Genomic DNA, 22,316 nt, shown 5'->3' on the forward strand with positions numbered 1-22,316 from the left:
TTGTACTAGACTATTTATTTCAGCTCAATTTACAATTGCCAAAATGTACAAACAATCTAAATGCCCACCAATCCAGGAATGGATTAACAAGCTGTGGTATATGTACACCATGGAATACTATTCAGCCATTAAAAAGATGGAGACTTTACATCTTGTGTATTAACCTGAATGGAGGTGGAACATATTCTTCTTATTAAAGCATCACAAGAATGGAGAAACAAGGCTCCAATGCACTCACTTCTGATATGAGGACAAGAGATGATCTAATACAAGGTGGGAGTAGGGGAATGAGCAAGTGGGAGGGGGAGGAGGGAGAGGGATGGGGGGTTATGGTGTATGGCACACCTCTTGGGGAGAAGGACACAATTACAAGAGAGACTTTACCTAACCAATGCAATCAGTGTAACCTAATTCTTTGTACCTTCATAATTCCAAACAATAATTTCTTACCTCTTTCCTGTTTACATGGATGGAGCTGGAACATATTCTTCTTAGTAAAGTATCTCAAGAATGGAATAAAAAGTATCCAGTGTACTCAGCCCTACTATGAAACTAATTTATGGCTTTTGCATGAAAGCTATAACCCAGTTATAACCTAAGAATAGGGGAAAGGGGGAGAGGGAGGGGAGGGAGGGGAGATGGGCGGAGGGAGGGTGATTGGTGTGATTACACCTGCGGTGCATCTTACAAGGGTACATGTGAAACTTAGTAAATGTAGAATATAAATGTCTTAACACAATAACTAAGAAAATGCCAGGAAGGCTATGTTAACCAGTGTGATGAAAATGTGTCAAACGGTTTATAAAACCAGTGTATGGTGCCCATGATCACATTAATGTACACAGCTATGATTTAATAGTAATAAAAAATAAGTGAAAAAAAGAAAAGAATGATTGTTTTTAATTTTTGTCAGGCAATTTGTAGATCTTCCTTTCTGTGGGGTCAGCCATTGGAGCTTTCTTTTGTTCCTTTGTTTTTTCACATTTCTTTGATTCTTTGTGTTCATTGAAGCCTTGCATTGCTATCTTCACAGCTGCAGAAGCAGCTACCTCTTCCAGCCTTTACTTCACCAGTGAGCCTAGGTAGAGATATCAGGGACCTCTCAGACTCCTTCTATGGATGCACCTGCACCACACCCTACTTGGTCCATGTTAGGGGGCAAGTGTTAAGATTGTGTCTCTTCTCTTGATTCCACAAAGCCAGAATTTGTGTTGAAATCATCATTCCTCATTCCCAGGAGAGTACCCTGAAATATTCAAGGTTGTGAATCTTCTCTCAAATCAGCATAGATGAAGCAACTTCTAAGATTCACACCTGCAGCTGAGATCCCTGTGCTGCCTGTGAGAGCTCATGGGACCCATAAGGTACCATCCTGGGGAGGCTGGTGAGTAGTATCAGGGAGGGCCTCTTGCCAGAGTCTGTGAGCTCATTAGCAAAACCCATGGATGGACATTAAGAACTGTCTGCCCATTCCTCTGAACCCCTTCCCTTCTCCCTGCTCCTAGACATCCCCAGAAGTGTTCAGAAGTTCCTGCAAGTTTGGGAAGCTAGACGCTCACTTCACTATCACTTCCCCCCATGGAAGAAATCGCAGGCACAGAGGGCCTCTCCCCATACCAAGCTGTGCAACTTGGGGGAAGGGCAATTCAAAGAAAAAACTGCTCTTCTTATTCTCTTAAATGTGTCCACTCCCAGATGTTTTGCTCCACCAGGATACTAGAACCTTGGGCTAGATACTAGATACTAGAACTCCAGGGCTCCTGCAAAGGTATTCTCATCTGTGGGTGGCTTCCAAAATTTACATTCCCTGTTACTATTGTGGGATGAGAGTTAGAAGTTCCTATTCTGTCATTGTGCTAACGTCCCTCTCTCAAGTCTTCTTAAAATTGTCCTTCCATGTTGTTCTCTGCAATATCCCAGTCATCTCAGCAGTTGGCCATCTGATTGCCTGGTTGCTTAAGCTCCACAAACTGTTCTTGAATGCCTGGCTTGTTTCCTTTTTTTCTGGTCTCCTGGATCTCTTCTTCTCTAGATCACTTCACACAATTTTTTAAATAAGTAATTCTTGATGGACTCAGTGGCTCAGACCTGTAATCCCAGAATTTTGGGAGACTGAGGTGAGAAGATCATTTGAAGCCAGAAGTTTGAGACCAGCCTGGGAGAAATAGCAAGACCCCATCTTCAAAAATAAAAAAATGTAGCTGGGTATGGTGGCAGATATTTGTAGTCCAGGGTGACTGAGGCAAGAGGATCACTTGAGCACCTCCAGCCTGGTCAACACACTGAGACTCTGTCTCAACAAAACAAAACAAAACAAAACAAAACAAAACAAAACTGCTTATTCATCTCAGCCCAAGGGGGGAAATCCTAGCTTATGGAATATATAAAGAATCATTTCATCTTTGAAAGTAGAGGGAGACCCACCAACCCAGGAATGGATTAATAAGCTCTTGTATATGTATACCATGGAATACTATTCAGCCATTTAAAAAGATGGAGACTTTACATCTTTTGTATTTACGTGGATGGAGGTGGATGGAACACATTCTTCTTTAGTAAAGCATCACAAGAGTGAGAAGCAAAAATCCAATGTACTCTATTCCAATATGAAGGCAGTAAATGATAATATAAGGTGGGGGAGCAGGGGAATGAAAGAGTGGTGAGAGGGGAGAAGGGAGGGAGATGGGTCATGGTGTATGGCACACCACTTGGGAGTGGGACACAATTCTAAGAGAGACTTTATCTAACAAATTGTTTGTACCCTCAATGAACCACAAACTATAAAAAACAAACACCCCCCCCAAAAAAAAACCAAACCAAATGTTATATGGAAGACTGAAAGAAAGATTATAACATTAACAACAACAACAACAAAAAAAAGAAAGTGGAAGGGGAAAGCAATATTGCAAACCTGTGTTAATTACTCTTTAAAAAAAAAAAACAACAAAAACTTGTTATGCTATTTATTTCCAGAATGATCTCCTTACCTTCCTAAAAGAGTCAAAGGATGCTCAGAGCACACAGCTCTCTCCATTCATCACAAGGGCTGTTGTTGCCAGAGCAATGGCTCCCACTGTGTCTTATCACCTCCCTGAGTCTCAGTTTTAGGGATGAGTCTCTTCTCCAGTTTCCAGCAGCTTTGATATAGAATTTTCTTTAGTATTTATGATAGTGTCAGTGGGGCATGGCTGGTTTGAGTGAACCATTCAAGTTCAAATCATCTTCTGGGATCAGAAGTTTATATGTGACCTGGAATTTCATGTCAATATCACTTTTGAAAAATTTCTTTTCCACTTTTCTTAGTTAGGGGCTTTGCAGAACACTAGACACTTTGTTCTCAATTTTCCTGGCCACACATAAATTTGGGGATACTTTTTTCATGAAGTCTTTTGATTTTTTTTCTTAGTCTTTAAAAACAACAATAAAAATACACTGCTGTGGCACACATTTAATGAAATAGCATTTAGCAATTTCATGGGAAATGCCGAGTAAGTCCCACTCTTGCTTTGATGGTTAACCAGAGACCCTGGCTAGGATTGAATGTCAAACTTGCCTTAGAGGAATAAGGGGATTCTGGATATATCTTTCAAGCCAAAGTTCATAATGGAAGAGCAAAAGAATAGAGCTGAGAAAACTTCCTTCAAGCCAGAGCGACTGAACCATATAAGTAAATTGTGAAGACACAGGCAAAAATCAAAAAAATCAAAAGTGATTCACAATGATTGCATCTTGATTTTGTGCCTGTGTATGAAAAAGAAACAAACTTCTGATGTTTTCCTTGTTTGGTGGGAATTATACACGTACTATGTGCACATTATAGAACATTCAGAAACTACTCACCTGTAAACAAACATATGGATAGATGGCAGATGAAGAGGCAGCTGGCTATTTTCACCCATACCATGAATTTCAAGAAGCAGTCATATGCTGATAAGTCATTGGTACAAATCTCTATCCTGGGTTGTCCTTCTGATTCTACATCTGACTTAAGAAGTCCTAGGTGACACCCTGGTCCTAGCCAGCACTTTCTCCCCTCCTCTGTGTCCTGTGTCAGTGAATGGCACTGTCAGAAGTCAGGAAGCCAGCCTTGACCTACCTCCTCAGTGTCCTCTAACTCTTCAAACAAGTCATCACATCTTATCAATTCCACCCTTCCAATAACTCTCAAAACTATTTTCTTCTGTTCCTTCCATCACTCATGCCAGGCTAGACCGTCCTAAGCTCTTGTTTTATTAGTAGAAATATAGCCATAGCAAGCATTCCCAACAGCCAATCTTATCATGTTATTGCTCTGCCAGCAACCCACTGCCCTTAGGATAAAGTTTGAAACCCCACAGCATGGCTTTTGTGGCCTTCACAACCTGGTTTCCAACTACCTCTGCTACTTCCTTTTTGCCTATTCTATTTTCACTTTGTGATTCAAATACGTTAGTCAGCATGAACTAGGTTTATGCTGAAGTAAAAAATAACAAAAATTTCAGATCCTTAACAAAGTTAGTTTCTCATTCATGTCAAATCTGGCATAGGTCAGATGACTGTCCTTTATGGCTGGTTCAGTGAATCAGGGTCCTTTGATTTGGGGAGCTCTGCATGCCGATAACTGCATGAGGGGAAGAGAGAGGCTGCAGAATGCACAGGAGACTTTCACTGCCTTCCCCAGGAAGTGACACGCATCACTCCTGCTCTTATTTTATTGGCTGGAATGAGTTCATGGCTCTGCCTGACTGCAAAAACCCTAGGAACTGCAACCTAGGAAGATCCAGAAAGGAGGTTTATCAAAGGGATTTGGTGAACACATAGCATTGACCTTGCCACACCAAACACAATGGTGTGAATACCAGGAGGCCATAATCATTGGGGACCCTGCCAGAATCTAACTGCCACAGATACCCTACGATGTTCCCTCAATTCCTAATTAGTCTAAAGGTATGTGCACATATACCCATATGTGCAAACAAGATGGAGACGGTTAGATAGGATTTGCTGTAGAACATGGGAGAAATTCATTCATTCTTTCCTAGATCTACCCTCAAGCCATTTGTATTATTTTAAAACACATATTTGAAGATTATCTTTTTTTAATTACTGTTTTTTAGAGACAGGGTCTTGTTCTGTAGCCCTAGCTGAAGTGCAGTGGCCTCATCATAGATCACTGTAACCTCAAACTCCTGGGCTCAGGCCATCCTCCCACCTCAGCTTCCTGAGTAGCTAGGATAGCAAGTGCATACATAGGCCATTATATCTAGCTAACTTTTAGATTTTTTGATAGAGACAGAGTTTCACTATGTTGCCCAAGCTGGTCTTTAACTCCTGGCCTCAAGCAATCCTCCCTCCTTGGCCTTCCAAAGCACTGGAAAAACGTATTTGAGATTGTAGATTGTTTTACACTGGAGGAAAAAACATAGCAGAATATATATATTCCTGTGCTTGTGCTTAAGTGTTACTTCTCAATTGAAATACTACTTTTCCTAAGGAACCTCTAATACTCCCATAACTGAATTAGTTGCTGTTTTACTCAATGCACTTATAGCTCCTGTTCTTACATCTCTGAGAACATTTATCATGCTGTGTTTCATCTTCTCTTAAAGGACAGACAGGTGTTACATCTTGTCATGCCATTGTGTTCTCAAGACCTAGCACATGTCTGACACAAGGTAGCTTATCAGTGAATATATACTACATAATACTGCGTTGAATTGAATTGTTCTTTAGGTCTAAAGCTAACCAGATGTAGATGTTGGGATCTGAAGAAAACTGGTTCTTCACTCATCCATAGAACATTTTTGCCTGAGTCTGAGAAAAGAAGGGATCAAAATGCTTACTTGGCTATCAGATCTCTCCCAAAGTTAATGTGTTTTGCAAAACTTAATACATATAAGTGTTTTCATTGAACTTATATTTGAAAAAGAACTTTTCAAGTGTTCCTTTGTGGGGCTTCCAACCCAAATATTGCCAAGCTGAGAGTGTAAGGAACACATCGGGAAGCAGACTAAACAGGCGCGTCTCACTCTGTGGTGCACAGTGATGTGCGACGCTGCCCCAGAGAACACGCTTTTCTGCACAGCCCTTCTCGACACTCTGTAAGAAAACTGATATCACATTTTTAAACAATAAAGCATACAGTGTTTAGGGTAATATGATTTCTTACTTTATATTCTTTTCTTTTGGCGCAGATTTTATCAATAAAATCTTGGTGATCTGGAGTTGTCAGAGATGGTATTCTAGTCTTGAGGTCATGAGAAAGCTAAGGATGAATATTTAAAGTAACAAATTACTTGGTTTTGTTTCCCTTTTCTTAAATTTAACCCTTTAGCAAGTGGATATTGTTCTGCCACATAGCACGTACTTCCATGCATTGGTAATGAGAAGCAAATGGACAGATATATTCATAGATAACCTGGATTCATGGTCATGAACACAGAATTGTGAAATGGCGTGGTGTTCTTCTCAGGCTCCACTCAAATGAACAGAGCTGCACCAGACTAAGGCAATTTTTGACTTTTTTGGGTGCCTTTTATGTTTTTTTCTGTGGCATCTTATTCTGTCAATATGCCTCTTCTTAGCAAGCATCCTGTCTCTTTCTAATTACAGATTCTAATTTGCTCTTGAAAACTAGATGAACTCATTTGTTACAACTCTGTGCAAAACAAGAATCAACAGTCTTGAGTGACACCTAAGTGCTTATTTGCAATATGTTTCAATGTGCAGCATCAGGTGGATGCTCAGATGCTTTTTCTATCACTGATCTGATTTTGGTGGGACTAGGAAAGACTGCCAGAGTTGAGTTTTAGATTGGGGAGGTGTTGCTATAGGATAAAGCAAAGTATAAACACAATCTCAGAAGTCATACTGGAGGGAACTATTGAAGCTCTCTAATTTTACACTTTCATGATATAAAGAAGAAAGTTGAGAGGTGACGTGGCTTGCCCAGAGTCCCTCAATTTGTGGCAAGGCCTAGACACATGCTAAGCTACCCGACTATAGTTCCAGTACTCTCTACACTAACCTTGTGCCTCTGAGGGAAAAAGACAAGGATCTTGTCATGGGCAGAATGAAGTGAGTCCAAAAGCACTAGCAAATATATTCTTCCCAAAGCATCTGTGTTTTGCTCATGTTCCAGCATGGAATCTACGGGGGCACAGGAAGGTGTATTTGTCAGGACTGTTGGACTATGGGCTGCACACAAAGCCTAAAGGCCAGATGGAAATCAGCTTTGTGTTTGGGACCTGGAGAGTCTGCTGGCCTTGGGAAGGGCCACCAAATTCTAACTCTCTCCTTCACAGAAATTTAGGAACGTCATGTTTCCTTGCCCCATCCTCAAGATTTGGAACTTTCTATATAGACTGTTTAACAGCACAGCCACACAGAGATTTGGTGGGCTCAGCCCTCCAGTGCTGCAGAAGTCCTAGTCCCTGAGTTTCCGGCCTAAAACATGAAGGTGTCACCTTTATGACTCCTTGGGAACTCCTTGGGGGAACTTAGTACAGCCTGAGGGGGAAAACTCAGCTTGTAGGCACACAGCCATCAAGGAGGAAGAGTCCTATTGTCACTGTTCCTCTCAGGGGCTTTTTTGCTTATGAGGCAGAAGAGCAGCCAGATAAAGACTTGAACAAACTTTGTAAAGAAAATTTATGTTCACAAGACTAGCCTTACTCTGGATAGTTAGAAAATCATCAGGATTCACTGAGTATGCTTCCCATGAGGGTCTGGGGACAAATCCTGGAAGGCTGTGTGTGGTGGACGGCATTGCTGTGGGTGCCCTGGTGGGATGCGCCAGCACGGGTGAGAGCAGCAACCGCAGACCTATCCCCAGTACCTTCCTGCAGGATTGTCCTTGGCTTATGGGAGCTGCCTCCAATGTCACATCACCATCCAGCTCTAGAGGAGGCAATGATGATGGATTGGTCTGTGGATCCAGTCTTGGTGTTTCAAGTCAGGGCAAATCTATGGGGTGGTTTCTGCTCCAGAGACCCCAGAGATCACATGAAGGCCAGACTGAGTCCCAGCTTGTTCCGGTCTTGCCCCTTCCTTATTCTCTTTCTTTAGCTCCTTTACAGCACACCCACAGCAGCCTTGTGCCCCTGAGGCACACGCCCACCTAACACCCTGATCTGTCATCTCATGGTGGCCTTAGTTGAGAGTATGCCTCTGGTGCCTATTGCAGTCAACCATCCCTCTTACTGGAGTGCGTGCCTCCAAGTGGTCTTTTCCTCCAAGCCTTCATCACAGTCTTCTCAAGTGTGTTTGCAACCACTTCACAATCCAGAAGGAGCAATTCTACATCAAGAACAAATTAAAGCCGATGCCCTGAACTGATAATTCCTTCTCCCAAAGGCTAAAATACATACATACCCTAACCCCATTATTACCAGTTAATTCCCTGGTCTTCTAGGTAAATCTCTTGTGTAAATATACTAATGTTCTTGTCAGGTAGAAGTCAACAGGTTATTCTGCAGCAGAGGGAGGAATATCTTTAATTTATCCAAGAAGAAACGGGTCCTGATCAGGTATTGGAAACCAGGAACCTAAGAAGATGAATCTTGGGGAAGAAACAGAACTTGGTTTTCAAGACCTCTCAGAGTCAAAATGCCCTGCCATTGGCACTGGATAGTGGGGGTTCTCACAGGTAGGCAGCCCAGAGCGAGACAGGGAGGGTTGTTAACTCTCTACCCCAGAGATAGATTGGGTGGGGAGCCACATCCTACAGCCAGGTCAGCCTGACTGGCTCTTTGGGGGTTCAGTCAATCCTGGTCTTTCTATTCCCTAATCTCCTCCTACCCATGCCTTTAGCAACACCTGGTTTAACATTTGGCCAGGCCTGAGGGAAGCAGATGAAGGTGGGAGGGAAGACTAGGTGAGTAACTGAGGGAAGGTTGGTGTCTCCACTTGGGTAGGATGGTAAAGGAGAATACTAGACGGGTAGCAAGGCTACGAATCTGGGGACCACACCTGTGAGGTCCAGCCTGTGGAGTCTGTCCTCTGTGGCTTTTTGTTATCTTAACTCACAGTTACCTTAGAACATGCATAGGACTGCTTTACCTGTTAGGGTAAACAAGACGGTGAAAGCCCCATAAGGGTATTGGTGATATTTTCTCTTCCACTTTTTGCTTCTAAATAACTGCCCTTGGAGGGGGCTGGCCTGATGCTAGAAGGAGCCTATGGGGAAAAAAGGCTCAGCCCTGGCCTTAGTAACTTAGTGTGGGGCACTCCCTGGAGGCTAGCTCAGGATTCAAAGTTTCCAAGGGAAAATGAGTCCTGTGTGAGCCATTAATACCTTAGCAGATCAGCTCAAATGTTCACAACAAAGTCCCTTGAGTCCAGAGGCATTCTCAGTGCCCCCCGGAGTTGCAGACACTGGGAGGTCAGCTCAGTGCAGCTGCTACTGCACAAGCACATTTCTTTGAATTCTCCATTTCATCTTGAATATTCATGTGAATTTTGCAATTGACTTCATGATACTTTAGGGCTAGTTTCAGAATGAGAATGATGTGAGAAGTGGAACAGCCTAGTTGCTAAGAACATGCAGTGGTTAAATATGCATGCTTTGAAACGTGAGCATGGTACTTTCCCCACTGAGAGGAAAAGCACATTCAGTCAATCCTTATTACCTAAAGATTTCCTATTTCTTTTTTCTTTTTCTTTTTGTTACAGAGTCTCATTCTCTTGCTCAGACTGGCATACAGTGGCCTGATCATAGTTTATTGTAACCTCAAACTCCTGGGCTCAAGCCATCCTTCTACCTCAATCTCCTTTAGTAGCTAGGTCTACAGGTCTGTGCCACCATGCCTGGCTAATTTTTATTTTTTTTGTAGGGATAAGGTCTTGCTATGATGCAGGCTGCTCTTGAACTCCTGGGCTCAAGCCATTTTCTTTCCTTGGCTTCCCAAGGTGCTGGGATTATAGATGTGCACCACTGTGCCTGGCCTGATGCCATTTGTGAATTCACATGCTTGCCAAAATTTATTTGCAACTTCATAATTAATACTTGTAACACTTTTTTTTTTTTTTTTGAGAAAGTCTTACTTTGTCACCCTCAGTAGAGTGCCATGGTATCATAGCTCACAGCAACTTCAAACTCTTGGGCTCAAGTGATTCTCTTGCCTCAGCCTCCCAAGTACTTGGGATTATAGGCACCTACCAGAATGCCTGGCTATTTTTAGAGAAGGGGGTCTCACTCTTACTCAAGTTGGTTTTGAACCCATGAGCTCAGGCAATCCACTCTCCTCAGCCTCTCAGAGTGCTGGGATTACAGGTGTGAGCCACCATTCCCAGCCTTGTAACACAAAACCACTTGATAACTGGTGAAAAATTTAAGTTGCTTCTTGTGCCCATTCCCAACTAAGGTAGAACAAGTCAGCTTTTTATTGCCATGTTTTCACATCTTTGCCTTTGCTGTTGTTGATTTCTGTTGCATATTGGCGTGGGAGAGGGACCTCTTGAGACCCCATGCGAGGAGAGAGAGTTGGCCTGAGTGGAAAGGTGGGAAATGAAGAAGAGGGACACACACAATGAACAAAACACGTGAGATGAGAGATTGGATGGCACCGGAAGGACAGATGCAGCTGATGGCTGCAGCCAGCACCTGAACCATGGAAACAGCTTTATTTATACAGTATCTTAACAAGATTGCATAAATCTTAGCACATGAGGTAGAGATCTTAAAGAGGAAAAACTGTGCTTGCCGATAATAAGGAAAGTATGCATGGGCTATGCGACTTCTGGCAGGTGGAAAGAATGTTTGTTAAAGAAGCAGCAGCCAGTGGTCGTTCCCTGAATGGCACTCCAGACTGTGGGGGCCCTGCCGCCCACAGCCCATTCCGCATAGATTTCACTATTTAAAATGGGCCCCAAACACAGTGCTGACATGCAGTCTAGTTCTTAAATGAAGAAGGATGAGATGTACCTTGGAGAGAAACGCATGCCTAGAGAAGCTTCATTCAGACATGAGTTGTAGGGCTGGTGGCCATGAGCTCAGTGTTAATGAATCAACAATACACAATAAATAAGATGTCTTTACATAGAAACACACATAAAATAAGGCAATGTGTGTTGACTGGTTGACAAAATGATGGGAGCTTATAGGAACTAACTGTATTTCCCCAGGAGCAATGGCTCAATGTTTGCAAATTCATTGTTCCTGTGACTTTGTAGAACACCATTGTCGAATAAAGACCTTGACCATACATAGAAGTTGGTCTTTCTCAGGCTCTGGTGGGTCTGGACATTGATGAAGCAAAGAATAGAACTCTCCTTGCTTTTCTGGTTCAGTTAAAACATTCCTTCCAGGTTACAGAAGATTTCCAGCTGATAACCCTCCAACTGAGCCCTCCAGCAGATGACCAGATGATCTCTTGCGCCACACTCCCAGTTACTGAGCAATGACTGACCTGCCCCCCCTTTCCTGAGCGAGACCTGCACCCCAGCCTGAGCTGCTGTAAAAGAGGCCCCTCCCCCTCACTCAGCACCATTGCCCTTGTCCATTTTCGGTGGCAGCCCATCTGCTTCCAGATGTTTTAATAAATCTGCTGCTGACTTTTCTCAGCCTGGCTGTCTTGCTTCAACACCCCCCCCCCCAATCTTATAGTTCAGTTACTTCCGTTTTAGCCCAGCCCTCCCTGTCCCTTCCTGGCGAGTCTTCCCTTCCATCTTTCACATTGACTTGTCCTCTGCTCACTTTCCACATGCAGCCACTTTCCTCGGAGTGAAGAGTCAGTCTTAGGGACCCTGCTTTGGCCACCGGAAGTCAGAGTGAGGAAGGGAAGCGCGGATGGGAAAGCACCAAGGTATCTAGAAGGTACCAACCACAAAAGGCAGGAGCGACTTGAGCGTGAACAAGTCAGGTTCTGAGACAGGCCCACAGGGGTCCCAGGCCTGGCTTCTGCACTCACCCCTGGAGCTACAATTCCTCATAAGTGCAATGGTGCAGCGCTACTCGCTCCTGCCATAAGGTCCCAAATCTGCCATGACTTTTACACATACAGAGAGGGGCACAGCTGCGGGCGCGCGATAAGAACTTAGGACGGTGATGAATGTGACAGGGCTCAGGTGGGGTTCAATGCTGACTTCGAAAGGAATCCCCTCACCTTTGGTTCATATGGCTGGTATTAGGCAAAGGCCAGGAACAAAACTTTCCCGGGTTTCTCTTCACCTCCAGAAGCCACAGGTAACTCCTGCGTCTGACGCAGCTACACCACCCCAGAGCACCACCTGGGCACTGCATTACCCTGGCAGGCGTGGACTCTCAGTCTGCCAAACCCTGCTCATCGAGGGGGCTCAGACTGGCCATCCGGGGAGTGGGTCAAAGTTAAGGGGCTCTCCTGCGAACTCTGAGGTTCCCGCGGGGTGAAGCTAGGGCTCTGAAGGCCACCGGCTCTGCTGCTGTCTGTGCGGGCAGCCGCACGAGGCGGAGGCTGCTCGGGCCGGGTGGGGGCCACTGTTCTCCGACTTCGGTCTTCCCCGGCCAGGAGCGCCTAAGGCTGTCAAGCACGAGCCAGCGGTTCCGGGCAAACCTCCGTGTGGCCGCTGGGACTGCCTGTGCGGAGCCAACGCCCGGGCCTTGGCGGGGCGGGTGGAGGCTCCGGGAGGTGGGGCGGGAGGGACGGCGGCACCCCTACTCCGGCTGGGCCGAGGTGGGGCCGCCCGGCTGGCTCGCAGCGCAGCGGCCGCCTTTCCCCAGCGCGCCTGCCGGCGGCGGCGGTGGCGGCGTCGGCAATCCCGGCTCTTGGCACAACGCCTGGCGGCCGGCCCAAGGCGAGGAGTGGCTTCCAGGAAGCGGGCGGAGGAGCGTTCCAGCCAAGTCTCGCCGTCGCCGCGGCCCCGCGCGCTCTGAGCGGCCCGGCCCGGCCTCGCACCCAGTCTCTTCGCGCCCGCGTGCCCCCAGCTCTGGCCGGACAGAGTGCCGGCGCACGGGCGGACGGGCGCCGGGGCGCGCTGTGCACTTGCCGGGCGGTGCAGGTGGCGGCGCGCGCCCTCCGCCACTGGGCCCGGGCCAGGCTGCGCTCAGCGCGCCTGGAGGGGCGGGAGGGGCGGGGCGGCCCCGGTCCCAGCCCCATTTAACTTCGCGGCGGCGGCTGCGGCAACTGCGGCGCCGCGGGCTGGAGGCCGGCGTCGGGGAAGGTCACGGTACCGGATTGTGCACGAGGTGTTGATCCGGCCGCTTCTCCCGGTGGCTCCCCAGTGCGCCCAGCCGGGGCTGCACGTTCCGGACGCTTCTGCAGCGCAAGGTGGGTGCTGCCAGCTGGGCGCAGCGCGATCCGGCGGGGTCTAGGGAAGGCTCTCCCCAGGGGAAGGAATACTTGCAGCAGTGGCTTTTCTAAGCATTACAAGGGGGACTCCAAGTGGGGTGGGTAGCGTGCTGCGCCGGCCCTGGGGGCTTCAGGACTGGAATGCTCCCTAGGGCTTGGACACTGCGGGGCGGGCGCGCTCCCTGGGGTCCTGGACGGCTGGGGAGAGTCTTTACAGGCTCTTAGCGGGCTGAGGGGCATTCTTGATTATTGAGGGGAGGGGCCCCTCAGGGTTTTTCAGGATTGAGAGATTCTAGGTAAAAAGCCTCCGGCGTCTGAAAGTCCAGAGGGTTGGCAACTAGGTCGTTAATGCCTAGAGCGCAGAGGACTGAGGTGACGCGCACGCCGTGGAAAGTGGGGGTGGAGGATGACGGGGACCCGAAGGGGACCCTGTGGGAACGCTGGAAAAGCGACGGCTGGGCAGCGGGGAGGCGGGAAAATGTGGGCTAGGAAAGCTGGTATAAGCGAGCGAGGAGCCGCGAAGTCTCCGGGCCTGGCACCGGCCGCCTCCCTTCAGCCGGGAGTCGCCGCCTCAGGTCGGAAACAGCAGCACATTTGCGGATCGCGTTAGGCCAGGCCCTTAATGCTTTCTCCAGATGGAGAGAAGCCACCGACCCGCCCCCGGACACCGGCTCCGCCAAGGCGCCCGCGAGGCGGAGCGAGAGCTGAGTGTGACCTCGGCTTTTCCAGTCTCTCATACTAATTTCCCTGCAAATTGACAGAAAAAAAATAAATAAAACAAACAGAAAAAAAAGACTCCGCTGCCCTCCTGGTCTCAGCTGACCTCTGAGTTCACTTTCACCTTCTTTTAGGTCCTAAACTTTAGGAGATTGTGCTAGTCTGGCTCCCGGCTGCGTCCTTCAAACATCCCTTAACTCCACTCTGCGGACTCTGGCTGTGGGTCTTGAGCTGGGTGCAGGACGTGCGGTGTCATCTACTGGGGGAAGCTCAAACTGTCAAAAGACCTACCTTCCAGTCCCAGAAAACCGTTGTTTTGCTGTGTGATCTTAGGCAGGTCCTTTCCCTACCTGGTCTGCTGAGCTGGTCTTAGACTCATTATTTTGCTTCAAGCAGCAGAAGCTGACAGGTACCCTAACCCTTGGTTCTATGCTGGCTTCCTAAGTCAGAGGCAGAAGCTGGCAGGTACCTAACCTTTGGTTCTATGCTGGCTTCCTAAGTCAGATGCAGGAGCTGACAGGTACCCTAACCCTTGGTTCTTTGCTGGCTTCCTAAGTCAGATGCAGAAGCTGGCAGGTACCCTAACTTTTGGTTCTATGCTGGCTTCCTAAGTCAGATGCAGGAGCTGGCAGGTACCCTAACCCTTGGTTCTTTGCTGGCTTCTTAAGTCAGATGCAGGAGCTGGCAGGTACCCTAACCTTTGGTTCTATGCTGGTTTCCTTAGTTAGATGCTAATAGCCACACCCTGCTGCTGACAAATGGGCTGGGAGGTGGCTGGTGCAGGGACGTCTCAGCCTCTGGAGGGTTGAGAGTTGCCTACCAGAGGCAGGTCCAGCCCCCTCCTGACCTTGCTTCTAAAGGGAGCTCCAGATAGCCTGCACCCTGCAGCAGACACCCCATGCTGAGCCAGCCCAAACCTTCCCAAGACATTGTCTGGGCTTCTAGGTCCTTTTCTGATTAGTCTTTTAAAGTCATGGGTACTGTGTCTGGGGCCAGAGCTGGTGGAAACCAACTGTTTCCTCTTTTCTAGGCTTTAAGTGAGATCCCCAGGAGACCAGACCTAATGGCTTCCTGGAAGACCCCCTGGTGGTTGCTGAAGTGGATGGTTTTCACACACTCTACCCTTCTGCAGGTAAGGTAATAGTGAGGGGAAGAGGAAGAGTGGATAGAGTGGATGTTCCTCTGTTTACTTAGGAGCATTACTCTAGACCACCTGAGACTGTGGTATGATTAGCATTAATTCTACGTAGACTCTAATTTTCCTACCGCCCGCCAATGGTATTTGTGGTTGGGTGAGTGGCAAGGATGACCCTTGGGTTCTCTGAATGCTGAGCACAGTCTTGATAGCACTGTAGCTGCCATGCATCAGCCATGACTTGGACCCTGGATTTCAGACTAGAATGAATGTCTGCATGTGCCAAGTAGAGGCTAGGACACTATCAATGGGCAGTCAGGTTCTGGCCCTAGCTTAGCCACTAAGTAAGCATTCTGAGTTTACTTCTATCATCACGCATTTCATTGCTTTGCGATCTTCTCTTTAGACTTCTTTCTTTCTAACCAGTTTGAGAGGACCCAGATCATGGATTGCACTTTTATCGGCCTGCAGGGCAGACTCAAACACAGGCACAAAGCTAGCATTGCCTAAGAGACAATAGAGAGTGATGGCGATAGTGGCAAAGTGGAGAGGCTCCTTCTATTAAGAACATCCTCTACTCAATTCCAGCTGATCACTGCTAAGTGGGAACACAAGCCCAAGATTGCCAGATCTTCTTATTTTTCAAGATAGCTGAATCATCCAGATTTCTTATAAAATCTCCCAGCTTTTAAAGCACTGAAAGCCAGGCAAATATGTCTGCAGCCTGGATTCAGCCAAGCAGTTTTCAGCCCTAGATCTAAAGGCAGAACACATCTTAGAACTGCATCCAAGGGCTGTTGCTAGTCTCATAGAGTGTCTTGTGTGAATTACAGCAAGGCGACCCCTCCTTGCAGACATAACTTCTCAGGCACATGGGTCCAGTAGCCTGTGTACTCTCCAGACCTGGCACTTAAGGGCTTAAATGTCTGTTAAATAAGCATGCTTTGGGTGAATGAAGATATACACCCTGGGATAAATTAATCAGACCTTTTCATTTCTCTCTCTTGGAGTTGATCTCTGTGGCCTCTTTTGGCTGTAATGCCCCATGAATTCTGTGACTCACACAGAATTGGTCTGCGAGGTACATCTTCTCCCACCATTAACCCATTTTATTGATGCTGCCCTATAATCACATTTTAATAGGTCTCTCTGTTAGAACAAAAGTTAAGTATTTTCAGGATTTTAGGATTTCTCTGGCCAGCAAGTGAGTGTTGAGGTAAAAGGGTGGAGACTTACATTTCTGTCCCACCAGCAGATCTGAAATAGGCTACGAGAGCTTCAGAAATTTGTTCCTGGACAAATGGAACTGAGTGAGGTTCAAGGAACACGTTTCATTTTTTCTTCTTTCACCCTATAAAATTTAAATGTGCTTTGAGGCAGTCTGTTGACCTTTGGCCAAGGGCAGTGTTTGCCCAGCTTGAATCACTCAGTGACCTCTTTTGGATTTTTCCATATCTGTGCGCCTGTGGCAAGGCTGTTTCCATGTATCAAGGCAATGTGCACAGAGGTCATAAAAGGAGAGCTCTGACCAGGGATCTTCATCATTCATGCCATCCACTTATCCAACCCGAGCTTCACCACTGCCTCACTGTGTCACACAAACATCTCTGGGTCTTAACATCTTAGTTTCCACATCTATAGAGACGAGATAAGAATTGTTGGGAGGAATTACTCCATTGTGAAGTGGAAAAAGTGAAACAAAACAAAACAGTGCCTGGCACCTAATAAGTGCACAATAAATGTCAGCTCTGTTGTTGCAGTCGCTGGTCACCATTAAAGGTTTGAAGAGAGCACGGTGTGTGTATTTCCCACAGTGGGGCGGTAGGGGGCACTCAAGAGGCATAGCTGAGGAGAGAAGACGCTGCAGAGGCTTCTCCTCGTGGAGGTTCCTGCAGGTGTGGGTGGGTGTGGCCAGGGTCAGCACACCATGGGCGGGAAGAATATTCTAGTGAAGGGTAGGTCGGTCCTGGGGCCCTGCGCGTGGGTTAGACACTGGTTATCCGGTCAGGGTCAGCGGAGTTTGATTCCAGGCTGCCTTTCTGAGGTATTTTGTGATTCTGGCTTTTGGAAGGGGTTCTTTAATATCTTTCTTACTTCGTTTTGGAAGTGCTGCCGCCAGGCGGTTAGTACAAAACTAGTACAGCAGAGTGCGAGGCTGGGCTGCAAGGTGCCTGAGACGCTCCAATTAATTAATAAAAAAGTTCTTTATTAAATCAGCTAAAACTTAAATACTCCTATTCATTGCACACAAGTAATTGTGATAGATTGCAGGACAAGGTGTGAGACGGGCAGTGCCTTGTTTTTCTGCCTCATTCTTGATCACTCCTGGAGGAACTTGCTGTTTCTGCCTCCGAACAGCAGGAAAGGCCTCCCTTCTCCCTGTCTCTCAGGCCCGGAAGCTTTCCGTTGCTCTAGCCCTTGACTGAGGGACATCTTTCCTGAGAGCACAGCAGCTGCTATTCCAGTTCTCTTCCAGCCTGGAATATTTGAGACCCCTTGAGGTGGACTTGAGGAAGAGTCCTGTGGCAGTTGTCTCCTGAATTACAACTTGCCTTTGGTTTTTTTTCTCTTGCCCAGGAGTAAAACAAATCACCTCATTTGTTTGCTAATTTAATAGTCTCAGGATATCTTCCTAGCCCTTTAGCAACTTTACGTAGAAATGGTTTTAACATTGGCTATGTAGCTTGCTTGTTCATCTTTAAACAGTCATATCCAGTGGTCTATCGCATATCCCAGTGGCCCCTTACCAGATGTTTTCATCTTGGGAGGTGCTTTGCTATTTAGATTCTCTTCTGGCAAACTCTCCACCCACCTCTTGTGACTCTGGGTGAGAGGGCCTCTTCAGAAGGATGGATTGATCTTTGGCCATCTCCCCTGCCAAGATCATAGACATCTTTTGGAACAGGTTCCTCAAGGTGACAGTTTTGAAAGGCAGGAGACATTTGGATGAACAGGCTCTGGGAGGCTTCTTGGAGGAGTAGTGTTATAACTCTGTGGTGACCTGTGCAGGGAGGAATTTGGAAATCTAAAAATACAGTTTGTAAAATAAGAAACTCTGTGTTGGCTTGGATCTTGTCCCTTGGGTCTTGTTAGTAAATAATTATAGAAAAAATATAGGCACCATGCTCTCTTCAAGACAAAATGGTTTCATGTTTTGTTTCTAATCCTGAGGTTGGGGTCTGGTGTAGGAGACTGATCTTGCAGAAGACTTGGAAGTAGAGTAGGCACAGAAGGCCAAGTGCTCTTGGGTAGATGCTCTTGGATCTCCTGTTTCTTTGACCGTGATATTGGTAGAGCTGTCAGGCAGAGTGTAGAAGCCTTTGGGATGTACAACAGGTTGAATGATGGCTCCTAAGTATGCTCAAATCCTAATCCATAGAACCCATAAATGTCCCCTCATATGGCAAAAGGGACTTTGCAGATACAATTAAGAATTTTGAGATGGGGAGATTATCCCATATCATGTAATCACAACAGTCTTTATAAGAGAGACACAGAAGTGTTGGGGCAGAAGAAGCTGGAGTTGCCACCACAGAAGCCAGAAACTAGAATAATACATCAGGGACTGAGGAACGCTAGCAATGATTATACTTACGCCTATAGTCCTACCACACTGGGGGCTGAGGCAGGTGGATCAGCTGAGCTCAGGAGTTTGAGACCAGCCTGAGCAAGAGCAAGACCCTGTCTCAACTGAAAATAGAAAAACTAGCTGGGCATTGTGGTGGATGCCTGTAGTCCCAGCTCCTTGGGAGGTTGAGGAAAGAGGATCTCTTGAGCCTAAGATTTTGAAGTTGCTGTGAGCTATGACCGCATGGCACTCTACCACTCTACCCAGGGTGACAAAGTGGACTCTGTCTCAAAAAAAAAAAAACGTGATAAGTCACAGATTATCTTCTGGGGTCTTCACTGGTAACTGGCCATGTTGAAACCTTGATTTTAGTCCTGCAAAAATGTATTTCAGATTTCTAACCTCTAGAACTGTAAAAGAAAAAAACTTGTATTGTTTTAAGGCACTAAACTTGTGGTACTTTGTTACAGCAGCAAGAGGAAACTAATAAAGGATGTCAGAGGGGGGCTTTAAATCTTGACCTCCCCTTATTGCCAACTCGGGCATCCCTTTTCCAGCCCCCATAAGCCAGCCAGATGCAATTACAGGTGCTGAGAAAGGCCATAGTCACAGACTTGACATGAGGACAGAACTCTGAATGCTGGTGGTGTGACTCGGGCCTCTTTGTCATCTTCCTCAACAAGTTCGTGTTCCATAGCAACCTCACCACCCAAGTTCCCCTAAATTAGATGCTGCTCTCACCCTTGACCATGTCACTGATGGGCAGTGTGGAATCCCAGGAGAGGCAGCTCTGGATCAGGGTTTGGAGGACTTTGTCTCTGGGTGAATAGTTCAGGCTAGACCTGTCCCTGATGTGGCACAGAATTCCCATTTAATCAACTTGGCTTTGGCTAGGTGTGGCCCCTTCGTAAGTCATGACCTTGGTGTCTATGAGATCACCCTGTCTTGGGTTATCTGTGAGATTTGGGTCTCTGAAAGACAGATTTATTGAGAGGTATACTTATGGAGCAAATCACTCGATGGTCCAGCCATGCCTTGTCAAATCCCCCTTTCCCATCCCTTAGTGAAATGTTAAGAAGATTCACTTTCAGTTTTTGGAAGTCCAGTTCAATTAATAATTTTGGCTCTCAACTCAATTTAAATCTCATCTCCCTTCCCTCTGGTCTAGGCTTTATGTGTGGCTCCAGGTACCCAATGTGGGACAGGGCTGTGGTCCACTCTTTTCTTTCCCTACCGTAGAATGGCAAGAGGGTGGTGGGGACTGGTTCTGAGATAATGTGTCCCTTTATTCCTTCTGGACCCATAGGGAACAAGGAGAGAGGGCAGGGGGAAGGGCAAATGACTCTTTCCTTAACTGGAGGCCTTTCCCTGACCGCTTGCCCCTGTGATGGCAGGTACAAGTCCTTCCGAGGGCTTTGCAGGATCTTCCTTGCAGTGGCAGTCTAGCTCTTGCCTGTCACTTGCCTGTCACTTGATGCTGGGGTCTTCTCACTTAGCCTGCAGCCTTAGTGAGTGGGGTGCTGGCCGGAGAGTTTGAACCAAATGCCTTAGTGTTGCTTACTTGACCAACAGAAAATGCCTGCCCTTTATTGCATGCAGTGGGGAGACAGGATGCTTTAATGCCAGCCTCCCTCTCTGTCTTGCCATCTCCCTTCCATTCTCCTTTTCTTGCTTTGGTAGACCCAGGGACAAATCAGGGACCCACTGTCTAAGCAGACGTCCTTCTGGAGAGTGGGTGGTCAGTCTCTCCTTGCAGGCACTCCCAATCTTTATGAACGTTTTGCTTTTTCTTCATTTCCCTTTTCATTACATAGCTTCAGTGATCATGTCACTGCACTCCATCCTGAGTGAAAGAGGGAGGAGACCTTGCCTCTTACAAAAAGAAAAAAAAGCTGTTCAATTCCAGAGCCGGGCCCTTTGCTCTCTCCTCTCCGGCTCCATGGCTCTCCTCAGGATGCCTCTATCACTCTGTTACATGTTAACATTGAAAATAAGACACAATCTTGATACTTGTTTTTTTTTTGCAGTTTTTTCTGGGGCTGGGTTTGAACCCGCCACCTCCAGCATATGGGGCCAGCGCCCTACTCCTTTGAGCCACAGGCACTGCCCTGTTTTTTTTTTTTTTTTTAATTTCATTCTTTTTTGTTCTTTAGCTCTAGAGACTTCTATCCCTGAAAGGCTGCTTTTTGCCTCTTTGGTGAGCTATAGATCAGTATCTCCACTAACTACTGCCACCTCCACTAGAACACCCTGATAGCCTCAAACAATATGCTTCCCTGCTATAGTCCTCACCTCCCACCGCTGTCTGCATTCTCCATAATGGTCATTTCAAGCCAGATCCTGGCACCACCCTGTATGCTTCCTTCTCTGTTGCCCCTGCCCTGTGCCTATTCTGCCACAAACTCCCATTTGTTCCATTTCAGAAATGCCTCTTGAATGTATTTCCTCTTCTCAATTTCCACTGATACCATGTGTTTGAAGAATAGGGTTCAGGCTGGTAATGATGGGACCTCAAGGTCTGTTTCTGGAGAGCAAGCTGGATGGAGAGATAGTTGTAGGAGAGAGGATGTGTGAGGATGGGAGCTATTTTAGAGCCTGATAAAGGATTGTGTGGGATTGAGAAAGAGGGAAGAATCGAACATTCTTTCAGGTTTTGAACAAGTTCTAGGGGCACATGAAGGTGGAAATTTGTCTTGATCCTGGGAGACGATTGGTTACATTTAGAGGATTGAAATGGATTGCAGGTGAGGCATGCATAAAAGAAGTCTACTCTTTGGGAGGAAACAGCATTTAGAAAAGTTTTGCTCAGCCAAATTTGTTTCAGATTATCTGTATTCTAAAAAGGGAAGCAGCCAGGAGAAAGAAAGAGTTGAAGACATAAGAGGAAAAAACCAATTATGTGTAATTGTTTCATAACAGAGAAAAAGTAGGCAGTGTTTCTTCACTGCATTACTAATGGATCTTAAAGCACCAAAGCTAACATCTTATGGAAACCACATTTCAAGGTTTATGATTGTGAATGCTTTCAGTTTATTTTTACAAAAATGCTAATTTCCATAAATAGCATGGAAGCATAAAACAATTTCCTCTCCAAGTATTTCATGCAATTACTTTCTGGAATTTGTCAGCACTGAACAGCTCCAGCCAATGTGTGCTATAAATTATTGTGGTCAAATACTCAGAAATGCTTTTATTCTCCAAGACTTCAATTATAAGTAAAACAGCATTTTATTTTGAAAATAATTTAGAAACAAGGACTAATAACTCTATAATAAAGAATTATTTACAACATTAAGGGACTCTTTAAATTCTCTTCACACTTTCTTTTGAAATTACTTTCATGTGTTTTTTTCTGATTTAAAATCATAAAACATATTCATTATAAACATGTAGAAAACACAGAAAAGGCCAAAGATGAAAATAAGACCCCAATTTAATTCTACTAATTGCTAAGATCTTGTTGTATATATTTCCAATATTCTGCTGATAAATTAACATATAGGTATCTTTTAGACGTTTATTATACTCTTTTTCAGAACTATTTAAGAAAAAAATTAACATTGTGAGGAATATTTTTTCATGTCAAATGTTCTCCTATCATGGTATTTAATGTATTCATAGAGTTGCATTGTCTGGACATATCACGCTCCAT

General features: G+C 46.0%; 1 protein-coding gene across 4 annotated transcripts in view; it reads left to right on the forward strand.

Moving 5' to 3' along the window:
* The first annotated feature begins 12,944 nt into the window (after positions 1–12,944).
* The window catches only part of ADAMTSL3 (ADAMTS like 3), a 406,539-nt gene continuing 397,167 nt past the window's right edge, over positions 12,945–22,316 (forward strand). For all 4 annotated transcript variants that reach the window (XM_053593613.1, XM_053593612.1, XM_053593614.1 and 1 more), the window contains exons 1-2: positions 12,945–13,223; positions 14,992–15,093. In XM_053593613.1, the coding sequence (XP_053449588.1) occupies positions 15,025–15,093 (69 nt within the window). In that variant the 5' untranslated portion in view covers positions 12,945–13,223; positions 14,992–15,024. The remainder of the gene's footprint in view (positions 13,224–14,991; positions 15,094–22,316) is intronic.

The sequence above is a fragment of the Nycticebus coucang genome, chromosome 6, assembly GCF_027406575.1.
Source record: "Nycticebus coucang isolate mNycCou1 chromosome 6, mNycCou1.pri, whole genome shotgun sequence".
Classification (NCBI taxonomy): domain Eukaryota; kingdom Metazoa; phylum Chordata; class Mammalia; order Primates; family Lorisidae; genus Nycticebus; species Nycticebus coucang.